General features: G+C 48.8%; 1 protein-coding gene across 3 annotated transcripts in view; it reads left to right on the top strand.

Annotated features, from left to right (window-relative positions):
• The window catches only part of LOC123762803 (sialate:O-sulfotransferase 1-like), a 70992-nt gene that overhangs the window by 50986 nt on the left and 1754 nt on the right, over positions 1 to 18252 (top strand). For all 3 annotated transcript variants that reach the window (XM_069332225.1, XM_069332226.1, XM_069332224.1), the window contains 7 exons: positions 5886 to 6112; positions 6802 to 7005; positions 7952 to 8139; positions 12863 to 12946; positions 14208 to 14312; positions 14576 to 14652; positions 14854 to 14979. In XM_069332225.1, the coding sequence (XP_069188326.1) occupies positions 5899 to 6112; positions 6802 to 7005; positions 7952 to 8139; positions 12863 to 12946; positions 14208 to 14312; positions 14576 to 14652; positions 14854 to 14979 (998 nt within the window). In that variant the 5' untranslated portion in view covers positions 5886 to 5898. The remainder of the gene's footprint in view (positions 1 to 5885; positions 6113 to 6801; positions 7006 to 7951; positions 8140 to 12862; positions 12947 to 14207; positions 14313 to 14575; positions 14653 to 14853; positions 14980 to 18252) is intronic.

The raw sequence follows: 18252 nt of genomic DNA, 5'->3' as shown, positions 1-18252 counted from the left end.
GCTGCCTCTCTCTCTCTCGACCAGCCTAGGAATATTCAGACAAGCTACCCATAGGCATCAGTTGTCGATGACTTTAAAGAATCTATACAAATATGTACATAATCTAGTATTCTCATCGCGTTTATGTATCATAGTCAGTATCATTGCTTTCCCTCCCTTCTGTCTCCCACCTTTTCAATATCAACTCTTATTCGTCTCCCCCTTTTTCTGTCAGGCTTAGAGCAGCCCGAGGCTGTATATATACATTGAAGCTACACAACAGACTAGCTGGCTACGTAGTAGCCAGCCAGCCAAACCCAGCCTGCCAGCCAGCCAGCCAGCCAGCCAGCCAGCCAGCCAGCCAGCCAGCCAGCCAGCCAGCCAGCCAGCCAGCCAGCCAGCCAAACCTAGCCATCTAGCCAGCCAAACCTAGCCATCTAGCCAGCCAGCCACCCAGCCAATCACTCACTGGTGGTGGCGTGAGTGTAACAGCTGGTCGTCAATGAAGAGGGAGCCGTAACACAATAAATAGACCCGGAGCAGGCACCCATAACGATAATTGGTTACCAGAATATGGAGTTGCCATAAAGTATGTGATCAAGCTTACGTAACTCAGCGTAACTCCTCTTAACTAAGGATTTGTACTAGATTGCGTTTATCTGGCGCCATAAGGTCATTGATGTCCTGTAAATGTAATATTCACCCAACATTCGGATTTGATTGGGTTAACCATCTCGGCTGGACTGGAATCTGGAGTCAAATCTGAGGGAATAATGTTTTGTGGCTCAACAGGACCACAAGGCTCTTCAGAGGAATGACATATACTGCAGGAGTTTCCACAACCAACTGGCGACACCAACTGGCGACCAGATTGTCTCATAATTGAGAAAAAAATAGATGAGTCGCACGTTGAATGGAAAACAGTCACCAGTTGGTGTCCCCAAGTTACATTCTGAATACCATCGGTGGCCAACATAGGAACTTGAGGCATCTGGGGGATCTCTAGCATGAGGGAGTGTTAGTGAGAAACCATGTGAGGGAGCCCTCTGGAGCTGGTCAGTCACGACCAGCACCGTAGCCACCGACGCTACAGTCACGACCAGCACCGTAGCCACCGACGCTACAGTCACGACCAGCACCGTAGCCACCGACGCTACAGTCACGACCAGCACCGTAGCCACCGACGCTACAGTCACGACCAGCACCGTAGCCACCGACGCTACAGTCACGACCAGCACCGTAGCCACCCACGCTACAGTCACGACCAGCACCGTAGCCACCCACGCTACAATCACGACCAGCACCGTAGCCACCCACGCTACAATCACGACCAGCACCGTAGCCACCCACGCTACAGTCACGACCAGCACCGTAGCCACCGACGCTACAGTCACGACCAGCACCGTAGCCACCGACGCTACAGTCACGACCAGCACCGTAGCCACCGACGCTACAGTCACGACCAGCACCGTTGCCACCCACGCTACAGTCACGACCAGCACCGTAGCCACCCACGCTACAGTCACGATCAGCACCGTAGCCACCCACGCTACAATCACGACCAGCACCGTAGCCACCCACGCTACAATCACGACCAGCACCGTAGCCACCCACGCTACAGTCACGACCAGCACCGTAGCCACCGACGCTACAGTCACGACCAGCACCGTAGCCACCGACGCTACAGTCACGACCAGCACCGTAGCCACCCACGCTACAGTCACGACCAGCACCGTAGCCACCCACGCTACAGTCACGACCAGCACCGTAGCCACCGACGCTACAGTCACGACCAGCACCGTAGCCACCGACGCTACAGTCACGACCAGCACCGTAGCCACCCACGCTACAGTCACGACCAGCACCGTAGCCACCGACGCTACAGTCACGACCAGCACCGTAGCCACCCACGCTACAGTCACGACCAGCACCGTAGCCACCGACGCTACAGTCACGACCAGCACCGTAGCCACCGACGCTACAGTCACGACCAGCACCGTAGCCACCCACGCTACAGTCACGACCAGCACAGCGGTGGACCAGCACCGTAGCCACCCACGCTACAGTCACGACCAGCACCGTAGCCACCCACGCTACAGTCACGACCAGCACCGTAGCCACCCACGCTACAGTCACGACCAGCACCGTAGCCACCCACGCTACAGTCACGACCAGCACCGTAGCCACCCACGCTACAGTCACGACCAGCACCGTAGCCACCCACGCTACAGTCACGACCAGCACCGTAGCCACCCACGCTACAGTCACGACCAGCACCGTAGCCACCCACGCTACAGTCACGACCAGCACCGTAGCCACCCACGCTACAGTCACGACCAGCACCGTAGCCACCCACGCTACAGTCACGACCAGCACCGTAGCCACCCACGCTACAGTCACGACCAGCACCGTAGCCACCCACGCTACAGTCACGACCAGCACCGTAGCCACCCACGCTACAGTCACGACCAGCACCGTAGCCACCCACGCTACAGTCACGACCAGCACCGCGGCGCTCGACAGGTTAGCGCGGGAACCAGAGATAGTTCTGGTTCTTTAATTCGGTGTTGCATTAAAGTCTTTGTGATTTTAAATGTTCATATAGATTTAAATATTATATGTATATAGATACTTGAGGAAGAAGTGAGGCAAATCCCCCCAAAAGTTAATAGATATATACGAGACTCATGAGGTCGGGGAGGAAAGGAAATTATGAGAAAGAGCTGAGCCAGTATGACTATATAGCACAGGGAAGGGATATCAGGATAAGATAGCTGATGGGATACGAAGACAGGGTGAAGGAACGAATTTCAACTGTTGGGATCATCTAGGATAGAACGCCAACCTTCACGTAGCGAGCACGTTGTTGTACCGACCCAGCTCTTCTGGTTACCATTGATATCCTTCGGAGGTTGTGTAAGGTTGATGGTTCGAGATGATGTCCTGTAGGTGTATTTACAGGGTGGTACACGGGGTGGAGGTACTGGGTGGTGTGGTGCACGGGGTGGAGGTACTGGGTGGTGTGGTGCACGGGGTGGAGGTACTGGGTGGTGTGGTGCACGGGGTGGAGGTACTGGGTGGTGTGGTGCACGGGGTGGAGGTACTGGGTGGTGTGGTGCACGGGGTGGAGGTACTGGGTGGTGTGGTGCACGGGGTGGAGGTACTGGGTGGTGTGGTGCACGGGGTGGAGGTACTGGGTGGTGTGGTGCACGGGGTGGAGGTACTGGGTGGTGTGGTGCACGGGGTGGAGGTACTGGGTGGCGGTACTGGGTGGTGTGGTGCACGGGGTGGAGGTACTGGGTGGCGTGGTGCACGGGGTGGAGGAGTTATAGTTCTTGATTGTGGTCTAGCTTCCATGGGCGGTTCTTGGAGCCTAATGTGCTAGAATTTCTCTTTCGTTACTTAAGTCGCTCTCTACGAATTATCGTCTTCACTTATTGAGGAGTGCAGAGTCGGGTGCATGTGTGCACTGTGGTGAGGACACAATACGTGGACTGATTCTAACTTAGAAAGAAACAGTCCTCGTAGTGATAATTGTGTCATTTACAAAGTACCTTGTAAAGACTGCAATAGGTTCTATGTAGAGCAAACATCCAAAGATTTGAAATTTTGAATTTCGCAACATAAATTCTCTAAGAGCTGACCAATTCTCTAATGCTTTGTTTCTTCATTTGTCAAAGATTTACCACTTCAAGAATAAACAAGAGGTTGCAATATTTTGTGCGAGAAATGCTGTTTCGTAATAATTTTAGCTGCTTACACACACAAAGTTCGATTAACACGCATGTGTGACGATACTACATATATTGGTAAGGTGAGCTAATAATTGATTTTCATCTCTGAAGTTTAGGAATAGCGGTACGATAGTTTGGGCTGAGACTAACGGAATCTGCTAAGCACTCCAATCCATGTTTAGCATATATACCTAATGACCACTCTTAATTGTGGCCATATGTCTTAAGATAGGAAGCAGTGGTTTAACACAGGTTTTCCCATTCATATTGGCGGAGTATAGCTGCATTATTTAAATATTAAATATCGCCTCTCCTCTCTTGCCGTCTCGTCCTGATGATAAAAGGCCTAATATACACACAGGAATTATTTGTTGCTATCACAGGCTTCTCGTGTGTATTCCAAATAATAATAATAATTTATTTAGGAACAGTACATACATAGTTGCAGCGTTACAGTACAAACATTGTTAGATTAAAAGATAGTTAGTACATACAATACCTAAAGCCACTAGTACGCATAGCGTTTCGGGCAAATGTTTCCAGTTTGAGTGGCAGGGTCTTCATAAGCCTTATGCTGTAGCCTAAGAAGAGAAAAAAGGGAACGTTAGAAAGAAGCGAGATCAATTTTGGTATCTTGTTTCCTAATAAGCTAAATTCTCTTTCTCAGCAGTTCTTGTATCTCTGTGTTGTTATTAACAAGCTTAGGTATACACAGAAATGTGCTGCTATTCAATATGAAAGATTAAACAGTGTAGATCAAAGCCACTCTGTAATCGATGTTCTCAACCGTTTGGAACCCGGCAACTGTTTAATTTTACCCATGTAGCTAATTTCCAATTTCTTTTTTTTATTATACACCCCATATCCGTCCCGTTACCGGTGGTGGACAGGGTTACAGAGGCACATAATGGGTTCAGGAACTGAACCCCCTAGTTTGTTTAGCTAAGCAAATAACAATCTTTTGACGCTAGTTACACAATTATTAATGTTATATATACATGTACATATGTGTGAATAAGCCTGAACGGTCTCCAGGCATATATGCAACTGAGTTTTCAGATGTACATATATATATATATATATATATATATATATATATATATATATATATATATATATATATATATATATATATATATATATATATATATATATATATATATAAACAATCATTTACACAAATACACACATCGATAACCTTCTGTATCACAAGTGATTCAACAAGAGGCTCACAAGTCACTATACAAGGCACTTTACATTTATGGTGAGTCACACAGTTACTAGTCTTGCTCCACACCCACCCAACTGGGCGGCAGCTTTACAGTCATGTGCTCCACACCCACCCAACTGGGCGGCAGCTTTACAGTCATGTGCTCCACACCCACCCAACTGGGCGGCAGCTTTACAGTCATGTGCTCCACACCCACCCAACTGGGCGGCAGCTTTACAGTCATGTGCTCCACACCCACCCAACTGGGCGGCAGCTTTACAGTCATGTGCTCCACACCCACCCAACTGGGCGGCAGCTTTACAGTCATGTGCTCCACACCCACCCAACTGGGCGCCAGCTTTACAGTCATGTGCTGCACACCCACCCAACTGGGCGGCAGCTTTACAGTCATGTGCTCCACACCCACCCAACTGGGCGGCAGCTTTACAGTCATGTGCTCCACACCCACCCAACTGGGCGGCAGCTTTACAGTCATGTGCTCCACACCCACCCAACTGGGCGGCAGCTTTACAGTCATGTGTAGGCTGCACCTACAGCACGCAAATTTTGGATACTTGGCTAAGATTCCTGGCAGTAAACCATTATGGGTGAAGTACTTACACATTTCTTGGACACCATTGATGGTGTTATCTCTGAATTCCGCGATTTTTTCACATTCCATTATATAATGACGTAAAGTATGCGAACAGTTCTGCTGACAGAGTTTACATTTAGTCAAATCTACATCAGCAGATGTTACAACCTCCCAGAGGTACTTGTAGCCGAGCCTAAGCCTAGCAGTGGTAACATCTGGAAGTCTGCTAACATTATTGGATGACCCATAGACGTGCGGTTCTTCCTGCATATGAGAATGATAGATGGAGGAACCAGTGTGAATTTCACTTTGCCTCAAGGCTGTAGCTAGAGTCGTCACAATGTTATTTCTCTTAAATTCTATGCAGGCAGCAAGTTAAGATGGAGCAAAAGAGGAGGCGGCACCGGGTGTGGAGAGAGGAGGGGGGGCGGTGTGGGGGGCTGGATGTTAACTTCGCCCAGGAGGGGTCTCTGCCCCCCACCGCCCTGGTCTCCTACCCAGGCTCCGGCAACACGTGGACTAGACACCTGCTACAGGCCGCCACCGGCATTTTCACCGGCTCTATCTACCAGGATCAGCAGCTCTATATGAAAGGTCAGTCTTATAGCCATGGATGGGGAAGGGGTTATTATTTATAAATAAATAACTTGTGTGACCTAGGACGGGTCATGGAATAGTTGTTATAGGCCTATGAAGGTTATTATCTAAAATCTTGATTCAATATTAACTGTAAAATTGAATTTGCGCTATGAAATATATTAATAATATTCTGGTAATGTGCAGAGATGGTAACGAATAATTATATTTTTAATTGAATTAATTTGCAACCCGTTCTCGCACTTGCTGCATATGTGACATACTCGATATTTTGTATGATAGCAATAAGATAAGCATCTTATTGCTTCTTATTTACAATTATTACTTAACCTATCAATGGTATAGTTATAGGTTAAGTAATAATTGTAATTAAGAAGCAATAAGATGCTTATCTTAACATACTAAGAAGGTTAGGTGAGGTCGGTGTTTTCTATGAAGCTTTTAAAGGTAAACTTAAATATTCACAATCAATTAGTATGTCACATATGCACTTATTAAATAAGGCAATGTTGACTGTAAGCAACGTAATTTGTGTGCAGTGACACCTTACAGCAACTGATACGATCCTTTAAAATCTGTTAAAAGTAATACACGTGTTTTTAAACTAAAATGCCCCTAAGCTAATTAATTTCACTAGTATATCTAATCCCTACAAGACATCTACTCCTGTAAGTGGCTCGTTGTAGGCTTCTTTGGGGAGCTGGAGCCCTGGAACGCTGGGACGACCTTCACACAGAAGACGCATGATGGTAGTCCCGCCCACATCCAGGCCTTCAACGGTACTGGCGTCCTCCTGCTCAGGAACCCCTACCGCGCTATCATCTCTTACCACAACTTTCTTTTCGGTGGTCACACTGGCTACGCCCCGATCTCCAACTACCGGAGGAAAGGTGAGGTCGTTGTTCAAGTGTTGCTGATGACGCAAGACATGATGAGTTACTGTTCTGGTGAGGTATGACGCAAGACATGATGAGTTACTGTTCTGGTGAGGTATGACGCAAGACATGATGAGTTACTGTTCTGGTGAGGTATGACGCAAGACATGATGAGTTACTGTTCTGGTGAGGTATGACGCAAAGGATCTGCTCATGCACAAGACAGCAAATATATGACTTATTGCTTATAGTCACTATTTCGCTTATAAATATGTATATATGTGACATTCTAAGCTATAATTTTTTTCAAGGCACTAACTTTTCTCTCAGTTTTATTAAACAATAGAGATTTTATACCAAATTTGACAATATCCTGAGTTACTTTACAATTTATTTAAATATTTTAGTTTTGTTTTATTATTTTTATAAAACTGTAATATCAATATAGGTATAGGTTCAGTACTAATTGTAATATCTTAATTAACATATTAAGAAGGTTAGGTTGTGGTTTTCTATTTAGCTTTTCAAGGTAAACTCAAATATTCACAATAAATTAGTATGTCGCATATGCACTTATTCATAAGCAAGTGCGAGAACGGGTTGCACGCAAAACACGATAAAATTCTTGAGTGAATGAGCTCGCTTGAGTCACACTTAATTCTGCATTATATCGATAAATAAATAAATTAAATTAAATTAAAAAATTAAATAAATTAAATAAATTAAATTAAATAAATAGTATGAAATTTTTATATTAATACTTGAGGATTAAGAAAATAGGTTTAAGATTTCAGTAGACTACTGTACATTAAACAGAAGGATAAAGTATATTTATACAGCCCACCTAAGACACTGGAAATTACCAGAACAGAAAATGCAAACATAAAAATCTTTATAAAAATAAAGGTTTTTATGCAAATTTTTACATTCATGTTATTGAAACTTAGCATGACTGTTGCAGACTGGGGAGCCTTTGTCCAGCTTCAGGCCAGGTCATGGCTGGAGGTGGCCATCACCTGGATCACACAGGCCAGGGTCCTGCAGGTTCTCCACTACGAACACCTCAAGGAAGACCCCGCCCAACACCTTTTGAACGTTCTCGATTTTTTTGGCTTCCCCTGTGACCTTCTGAGGCTACAGTGTCTGCAGGTAGTATCACAGCTCTTGGTTAATACACGAATACATCTCACGTTATGTAGTCATAATGCAGTCCGTCCTCCTAATGTTTCCCATCAGGGAGGTTAGGTTAGGTTAGGGAGATTAAGTTAGGTTAAGTTAGGGAGGTTAGGTTATTCATAATGCAGTCCGTCCTCCTAATGTTTCCCATCAGGGAGGTTAGGTTAGGTTAGGGAGATTAAGTTAGGTTAAGTTAGGGAGGTTAGGTTATTCATAATGCAGCCCGTCCTCCTAAGGTTTCCCAAAGTAAAGAAAACGGTCAATTTAATGTGTCCTAACCTACCAGAGGACCCAAAACAGAAAACGGGACAGTATGTCATTTTCGCGAGCCGTTTCCATTTTCTAGTACGACAATTTTTGGCCTTATGTAAAGCATTCGAGCGAAATGCGACGTTCTTTGTAGGAGGAGAGGCTGCATAATGACTGTATCTGACTGTACCATTCTGATGAAAACCTAAACTGTGTTTCTTATGTAGCAAATTGCATCCTTACCTTCCGTCGCCTCGCATGCGAAATGGCCCTGGTTCGAGCCCTGGACAGGGACATTGGGCAAACAAGCACCGATCCTTAACTGTTCACCTTTGTTTACTCGCCAGTAATTAAATAGGTTAAATGGGTTATTATATTCCCTCCTGCTTTTTCCTTTACTGTTGGAATAAATATCTCTTCAGCCTCCTTGCATTTCCGTATGACTTGGTTCATCATACCTTGCACTGCTTTTCCTCTCATTTCTTCCTCGCACTGCACTTCTCCCAGGTAGTCCCTTATCCTTCTGTAGTCCCCTTTTCTGTAACCAAGTCTCCTTTCCCGGACCTCCTGTCCTTTGGTCACAATTTTAAGCTCCATCATGTAGTCAAAGACTAGGACACAATGGTCACTGGCTCCTAGTGGTATTTCATGTTCCAAATGCTCGATGTCTTCTACATTCTGGGTAAAAATGAGGTCTAATAGGCTGGGCGTACCCCATCCTCTTTCCCTAGTGTCTTCCTTCACATGCTGTGTTAGGAAATTCCTGTCAATAACGTCTACCAGCTTTACTCCCCACGTCTCCTCCCCGCCATGGGGATTCCTTGTTTCCCAATCTATCTCTCCGTGATTTTGGTCCCCCATGACCAGCAGCTTTGCTCTCATTCTATGTGCTATTGTTGCTGCCCTCTGCAGTTCATCTATACATGTCTTGTTGCTGTCCTCGTACTCCTGCCTGGGCCTTCTACTGTTTGGTGGGGGATTGTAGAGTATCAAGATTACAATCTTCTTCCCATCCACTGTCAGAGTTCCATGTATGGAGCTCGTGCTTTCATTGGTACCCGGGTTTTCTAGCTCATCAAACTTCCATTTCCGCTTTATTAGGAGTGCCACTCCCCCTCCCTGTCTCTGTGTCCTTTCTTTTCTTATCACCTGGTACCCCTCTGGAAAGATTGCATCCGAGATCATGCCATTTATTTTAGTTTACACTATGGCCACTATGCCTGGGTCTGCCTCACTAACTCTTTCTTTTATCTCTTCTGCTTTATTGGATACCCCATCAGCATTGGTGTACCAAACCTTGAGACTATGCTTGGAAACTCTGGTGCCAGAGTTCCCCCTTTCACCAGGGGTCTGTGGGGGACTGGGGGCTGTGGGGGTGTCTGGGGGGTGCTAGGGGGGTGCCTGGGAGTGCCTGGTAGGCGAATGGGGTCTGGGCATCTAGGGGGGTAGGAAGGGCATAATGGGTCTGAAAATTAGGGAGGGTCTGAATGGCATAGGAGGGTTGAGAAGTAAAGTGAGACTGAGTGTCAGATAGAGGTTGAGAGGTTGGGGGTGAGAGGGATATTGAGGGCAGAGGGCTGAGGAGAGTACTCTAATGTACTTTATAAAGCACCACTAACACGTAGAGCATGGGTGCTGGGAGTGGAAGAGAGGGTGTATTAGTTAGGGGGGGGGAATCGGGGGTAGGTGGGGGTTTTGTGGTAGAAGAGGGAGCTGGGGGAAGGTGTTAGGGGGTCACAGGTGAGGGGGTTAAATGTGGGCTGGAGGTGCATAGAAGGGGTGAGGTGTGTACTCACCTAGTTGTACTCACCTAATTGTGCTTGCGGGGGTTGAGCTCTGGCTCTTTGGTCCCGCCTCTCAACCGTCAATCAACAGGTGTACAGATTCCTGAGCCTTTTGGGCTCTATCATATCTACACTTGAAACTGTGTATGGAGTCAGCCTCCACCACATCACCACTTAATGCATTCCATTTGTCAACCACTCTGACACTAAAAAAGTTCTTTCTAATATCTCTGTGGCTCATTTGGGCACTCTGTGTGTGAGTGTGTGTGAGTGTGTGTGAGTGTGTGTGTGTGTGTGTGAGTGTGTGTGTGAGTGTGTGTGTGAGTGTGTGTGTGTGTGTGTGTGTGTGTGTGTGTGTGTGTGTGTGTGTGTGTGTGTGTGTGTGTGTGTGTGTGTGGAAAATAATTAGCTAGTAGTTATTAACAGTTGATTGATTGACAGTTAAGAGGCGGGCCGAAAGAGCAGAGCTCAATCCCCGCAAGCACAACTAGGTGAATACAACTAGGTGAAAATACACACACACACACACACACACACACACACACACACACACACACACACACACACACACACACACACACACACACACACACGCACACACACACACGCACACACAAAAATAAGGCAAGAAAGAGAAGGGTGGGCAGACTGCATATTTTTGGATTGTCAGAAAGCCTTTGATACAGTGCCACACAAGAGGCTAGTGCGAAAGTTGGAGATGCAGGCTGGAGTGAGAGGGAAGGTACTCCGGTGGATAGAGGAATACCTAAGCAACAGGAGACAACGAGTCTGTGTGAGGGGTGAGGTCTCAGATTGGCGAGACGTCACAAGTGGAGTCCCGCAGGGGTCAGTCCTTGGACCTATACTGTTTCTGGTATATGTAAATGATCTCCCAGAGGGTATAGATTCGTTCCTCTCAATGTTTGCCGACGATGCAAAAATTATGAGGAGGATTGAAACAGAGGATGATAGTAGGAGGCTACAAGATGACCTGGATAGACTGAGTGAATGGTCCAACAAATGGCTGTTGAAGTTCAACCCGAGTAAATGCAAAGTAATGAAACTAGGCAGTGGAAACAGGAGGCCAGGCACAGGATACAGAATAGGAGATGAAGTACTTAATGAAACAGACAGAGAGAAAGATCTAGGAGTTGATATCACACCAAACCTGTCTCCTAAAGCCCACATAAAGAGAATAACGTCTGCGGCATATGCGAGGCTGGCTAACATCAGAACGGCGTTCAGGAACCTGTGTAAGGAATCATTCAGAATCTTGTACACCACATATGTAAGACCAATCCTGGAGTATGCGGCCCCAGCATGGAGCCCGTACCTTGTCAAGCACAAGACGAAGCTGGAAAAAGTCCAAAGGTATGCTACTAGACTAGTCCCAGAACTAAGAGGCATGAGTTATGAGGAAAGGCTGCGGGAAATGCACCTCACGACACTGGAAGACAGAAGAGTAAGGGGGGACATGATCACAACCTACAAAATCCTCAGGGGAATCGACCGGGTAAACAAGGACGAACTTTTCAACACTGGTGGGACGCGAACAAGGGGACACAGGTGGAAGCTGAGTACCCAAATGAGCCACAGAGACGTTAGAAAGAACTTTTTCAGTGTCAGAGTAGTTAGCAAATGGAATGCATTAGGAAGTGATGTGGTGGAGGCTGACTCCATTCACAGTTTCAAATGTAGATATGATAGAGCCCAATAGGCTCAGGAATCTGTACACCAGTTGATTGACGGTTGAGAGGCGGGACCAAAGAGCCAGAGCTCAACCCCCGCAAGCACAATTAGGTGAGTACAATTAGGTGAGTACACACACACACACACTCACACACACTCACACTCACACACACTCACTCACTCTCACTCTCACTCACTCACTCACTAACTCACTCACTCACTCACTCACTCACACACTCACTCACACACTCACACACTCACACACTCACACACTCACACGAAGCAGCTGTCTAACTCCCAGGTACCTATTTGCTGCAAGGTGAACAGGTCCATCAGGGTGAAAGAAACTCGACCCCATTTGTTTCTGCCTCGGTTAGAAATCGAACCCGGATCTTTAGGACTACGACCCCCGAGAGCTATCAACTCAGCCACGAGTCCATATAGATGTGTGTGTGTGTGTGCGCGCGCGCATAATTATTCACCTAGTTGTGCTTGCGGGGGTTGAGCTCTGCTCTTTCGTCCCGCCTCTCAACTGTTAATTTTTTTTAATATGATAGTATAAAATTACCTAAATATATGTTTTTTACTGAGTAATTTTTAAATAAGAATTTTTACAAATAATATCATAACAAAGTTAATGAAAGATGATAATTATTGATATTTATAGAAAATATATTTGAAACATGATAGAGTAGAGTATTGGTAGGCACTCAATGTGCTTTATAAAGCACCACGAACACGTAGAGCATTAATGACCTGAACAACACAGGTGGTATCTGCCAGGTTTTAAAGTCGAGGAAATATAACTCATAATATGATGACAGATAACATGGTAAAATTATATTCAGGAACAAAGAAAACATATTTCATAAATCTGAAAGAGTACAGAGTGAGGCAGATGCACTGTAACGCTCACAAGGAGTTTAATAAATATTAAATGAAATAGTTTACTGATATTTGCGTTCAATCCCCAGAGCCTTGAGAACTGGAGCTTCAAGAGGGCGGAAGTGTTCATCCCAGAAACTCTTGAGATATTCTCTGAAACAGTGCGAGATAAGGTATAGTACTGTCACCCTACTCCCTGGTGTATTTTTATTTAATTCCTGTTTATTTGTGATAAATTTATATAAAGTGAAATTGAAAGGGCTTTCTAGGATATGATAATTGAAGTGGGTGTATCCTACTTGAGGGCTGGAATGGGTTAAGGTGAGGTGAGAAGGGGTTACCTAGGACGGGTGGTGGACGGGTGGTTGACGGGTGGTGGACGCCTGTGTACCAGACGTGAGGAGTCACAGTACTGGTACTCCTGCCTGCAGAAAACCAGTGGTAGAAATTGATATGGTGTTTCATTAGCAGTGACAAAGAGAATACTTAAACAAATATCTAATGAAAATCTCACAAATATCTAATGAAAATCTCCCCGACCTAACAAATTCACAAAGACCTGAAAGTTGTAGCATTAAATATTATGATAGATATCGTGAGGAGACATTCACATATGGGACTAATAGAACAAGAACCCGGCAATGTGATGTTATAGTGGCCAGAATACGCCTGGGATATAGACGTATCTGGCAGCTTTCTCAAAACCCAAATGTCGAGTACACAATGTGTCAACTTTGTGAAAGAGAAAACATGCACTCTCTTGAACATTATATTATAGAATGTCCCATATTGACTGACTTTCGCCCTCCTGGGCTGAGGTATGCTGAACTCTGTAATTACTATATGAGTACTGGAACACTTGATGATATATTGGACTTGTATCCAAGATTGACCATGTAATATATCAATCATACAATGTATATATATGATGTAACTATATAACCTGAGCTTGTAAAAGCACCTTCATCACCTTCAGTGATTAAGTGCTTAATTGCACACTAGTTTCTTTATCAGCTACCTCACCCTGTCAGAGTAAATGAGACAAATGTATGTGAATGCATGTGTGTGTGTGTGTATGTATATGTATGGGTATAAAGTATATATGGAAGCTGATCAGAATTCCATTTCACCTTTGTGAATGTACATTAATGACACTATGTAAAAGACACATCTAACACTTTATGTAGGGCATTCGTAAATCTGTGTATCTATGTATTTACGTCTGTAGGTTAGCTTAGCACTTTAAAAGCACCGAATCACCTTCTGTGGTTGAGTGTTCAATAAACCCTTGAACTATATGTTTAACACTTCTCTAACCCTGTCCATGGAGGACAGAAGAAAATGTATATATGCTGGTTAGCATTGTAAATGTGTGGCCACGTCTGTGGTAGAAAATAATAATAATAATAAAAAAAAAAAAAACTGTACCTACAGGTGGATCGGGCAGTGCGGTACGTTGACTACCTCCTGAAGCAGCACCATCAGCCACCTCTTCCTCTTCACCTCTACGAGTTCTATAACAACACTCCCTCACACCAGGTACCCAAACTCTTATTGATGTGCCTCCTTGTAAGTTGGGTCTGATATTATTCAGTTTAATAAACTTGTTCAAAATTTTGCTAGGTTAATTAGGTTAAACTGGGATGGTGATATATAGTTACTTCAGCTTGGTGCCTTACTTTGATAATTACATTAAACTCTATTGTTTCCGTGTTCTGTGAAAGGAACAGCGATACATGCACGGTGTGGAATTATTTAAATAATTCGTACATATTATTTGAAATATCCCATTTTCTGTGCAGTTGATCAAGGTGGCGTGTCTGGCAGGAGAGACTGCAGCAGCGTGCGACGAGCGTGTTTACCGTCTCAACCTTGCAAAGTAGGTTTGGAAATGTCACTTATATTCCCCCCCAGGGCGAGGGCCCTGGCTCTACATACATTTTAATCATCTTCCATAGGTTCTGCAGATAGTACAATTATACAATTTATATGGCAGAAAAAAATGAGTTAACCACAAGCATCACGTTTTTAATATATAGTTGTCATAAAAATACATTGAAAAAGCTTTGACCTTTTTCAGGAAGTGGAAGAGAAGAAAGAAGACAATAAACAAGAAGAATGAAACCAGCATTCCGGAGATCTCTGCGAGTAATGTAAAGGAGCAACACGGAGTGAGGAGGACGGAGAAACCCGACTCATTGGAGAGGTGAGGACCCCTGGAGGTGGTGGGAGAGGTGAGGACCCCTGGAGGTGGTGGGAGAGGTGAGGATCCCTGGAGGTGGTGGGAGAGGTGAGGACCCTGGAGGTGGTGGGAGAGGTGAGGACCCCTGGAGGTGGTGGGAGAGGTGAGGACCCTGGAGGTGGTGGGAGAGGTGAGGGACCCTGGAGGTAGTGGGAGAGGTGAGGACCCTGGAGGTGGTGGGAGAGGTGAGGACCCCTGGAGGTGGTGGGAGAGGTGAGGGACCCTGGAGGTGGTGGGAGAGGTGAGGACCCCTGGAGGTGGTGGGAGAGGTGAGGACCCCTGGAGGTGGTGGGAGAGGTGAGGACCCTGGAGGTAGGTGGGAGAGGTGAGGACCCCTGGAGGTGGTGGGAGAGGTGAGGACCCTGGAGGTGGTGGGAGAGGTGAGGGCCCTGGAGGTGGTGGGAGAGGTGAGGACCCTGGAGGTGGTGGGAGAGGTGAGGACCCTGGAGGTGGTGGGAGAGGTGAGGACCCTGGAGGTGGTGGGAGAGGTGAGGGCCCTGGAGGTAGTGGGAGAGGTGAGGGCCCTGGAGGTAGTGGGAGAGGTGAGGGCCCTGGAGGTGGTGGGAGAGGTGAGGACCCTGGAGGTAGTGGGAGAGGTGAGGGCCCTGGATGTAGTGGGAGAAGTGAGGACCCTGGAGGTAGTGGGAGAGGTGAGGGCCCTGGAGGTAGTGGGAGAAGTGAGGACCCTGGAGGTGGTGGGAGAGGTGAGGACCCTGGAGGTGGTGGGAGAGGTGAGGGCCCTGGAGGTGGTGGGAGAGGTGAGGACCCCTGGAGGTAGGTGGGAGAGGTGAGGACCCTGGAGGTGGTGGGAGAGATGAGGACCCTGGAGGTGGTGGGAGAGGTGAGGACCCTGGAGGTGGTGGGAGAAGTGAGGACCCCTGGAGGTGGTGGGAGAGGTGAGGACCCCTGGAGGTAGTGGGAGAAGTGAGGACCCTGGAGGTGGTGGGAGAGGTGAGGACCCCTGGAGGTGGTGGGAGAAGTGAGGACCCCTGGAGGTAGTGGGAGAAGTGAGGACCCTGGAGGTGGTGGGAGAGGTGAGGACCCCTGGAGGTAGTGGGAGAAGTGAGGACCCCTGGAGGTGGTGGGAGAGGTGAGGACCCCTGGAGGTGGTGGGAGAGGTGAGGGCCCTGGAGGTGGTGGGAGAGGTGAGGACCCTGGAGGTGGTGGGAGAGGTGAGGACCCCTGGAGGTAGTGGGAGAAGTGAGGACCCTGGAGGTGGTGGGAGAGGTGAGGACCCTGGAGGTGGTGGGAGAAGTGAGGACCCTGGAGGTGGTGGGAGAGGTGAGGACCCTGGAGGCAGTGGGAGAGGTGAGGACCCTGGAGGCAGTGGGAGAGGTGAGGACCCTGGAGGTAGTGGGAGAGGTGAGGACCCCCCCCCTGGAGGTGGTGGGAGAGGTGAGGACCCTGGAGGTAGTGGGAGAGGTGAGGACCCCCCCCTGGAGGTGGTGGGAGAGGTGAGGACCCTGGAGGTAGTGGGAGAGGTGAGGACCCTGGAGGTAGTGGGAGAGGTGAGGACCCCTGGAGGTAGTGGGAGAAGTGAGGACCCTGGAGGTGGTGGGAGAGGTGAGGACCCTGGAGGCAGTGGGAGAGGTGAGGGCCCTGGAGGTAGTGGGAGAGGTGAGGGCCCTGGAGGTAGTGGGAGAGGTGAGGACCCCCCCCTGGAGGTGGTGGGAGAGGTGAGGACCCTGGAGGTAGTGGGAGAGGTGAGGGCCCTGGAGGTAGTGGGAGAGGTGAGGACCCCCCCCTGGAGGTGGTGGGAGAGGTGAGGACCCTGGAGGTAGTGGGAGAGGTGAGGACCCTGGAGGCAGTGGGAGAGGTGAGGACCCTGGAGGTAGTGGGAGAGGTGAGGACCCTGGAGGTAGTGGGAGAGGTGAGGACCCTGGAGGTAGTGGGAGAGGTGAGGGCCCTGGAGGTAGTGGGAGAGGTGAGGGCCCTGGAGGTAGTGGGAGAGGTGAGGGCCCTGGAGGTAGTGGGAGAGGTGAGGGCCCTGGAGGTAGTGGGAGAGGTGAGGGCCCTGGAGGTAGTGGGAGAGGTGAGGGCCCTGGAGGTAGTGGGAGAGGTGAGGACCCTGGAGGTAGTGGGAGAGGTGAGGGCCCTGGAGGTAGTGGGAGAGGTGAGGGCCCTGGAGGCAGTGGGAGAGGTGAGGGCCCTGGAGGCAGTGGGAGAGGTGAGGACCCTGGAGGCAGTGGGAGAGGTGAGGACCCTGGAGGCAGTGGGAGAGGTGAGGACCCTGGAGGCAGTGGGAGAGGTGAGGACCCTGGAGGCAGTGGGAGAGGTGAGGACCCTGGAGGCAGTGGGAGAGGTGAGGACCCTGGAGGCAGTGGGAGAGGTGAGGACCCTGGAGGCAGTGGGAGAGGTGAGGACCCTGGAGGCAGTGGGAGAGGTGAGGACCCTGGAGGTAGTGGGAGAGGTGAGGACCCTGGAGGTAGTGGGAGAGGTGAGGACCCTGGAGGCAGTGGGAGAGGTGAGGACCCTGGAGGTAGTGGGAGAGGTGAGGACCCTGGAGGTAGTGGGAGAGGTGAGGACCCTGGAGGTGGTGGGAGAGGTGAGGACCCTGGAGGTGGTGGGAGAGGTGAGGACCCTGGAGGTAGTGGGAGAGGTGAGGACCCTGGAGGTGGTGGGAGAGGTGAGGACCCTGGAGGTAGTGGGAGAGGTGAGGACCCTGGAGGTAGTGGGAGAGGTGAGGACCCTGGAGGTGGTGGGAGAGGTGAGGACCCTGGAGGTAGGTGGGAGAGGTGAGGACCCTGGAGGTAGTGGGAGAGGTGAGGACCCTGGAGGTAGTGGGAGAGGTGAGGACCCTGGAGGTAGTGGGAGAGGTGAGGACCCTGGAGGTAGTGGGAGAGGTGAGGGCCCTGGAGGTAGTGGGAGAGGTGAGGACCCTGGAGGCAGTGGGAGAGGTGAGGACCCTGGAGGTAGTGGGAGAGGTGAGGACCCTGGAGGCAGTGGGAGAGGTGAGGACCCTGGAGGCAGTGGGAGAGGTGAGGACCCTGGAGGCAGTGTGAGAGGTGAGGACCCTGGTGGTAGTGTGAGAGGTGGGGGCCCTGGAGGTAGTGGGAGAGGTGAGGACCCTGGAGGCAGTGGGAGAGGTGAGGACCCTGAAGGCAGTGGGAGAGGTGAGGACCCTGGAGGCAGTGGGAGAGGTGAGGACCCTGGAGGCAGTGGGAGAGGTGAGGACCCTGGAGGCAGTGGGAGAGGTGAGGACCCTGGAGGCAGTGGGAGAGGTGAGGACCCTGGAGG

Source organism: Procambarus clarkii, chromosome 27, assembly GCF_040958095.1.
Source record: "Procambarus clarkii isolate CNS0578487 chromosome 27, FALCON_Pclarkii_2.0, whole genome shotgun sequence".
Lineage (NCBI taxonomy): Eukaryota > Metazoa > Arthropoda > Malacostraca > Decapoda > Cambaridae > Procambarus > Procambarus clarkii.
The sequence above is the reverse complement of the archived record's forward strand: the minus strand, read 5'-3'. Positions and strand labels throughout refer to the sequence as shown.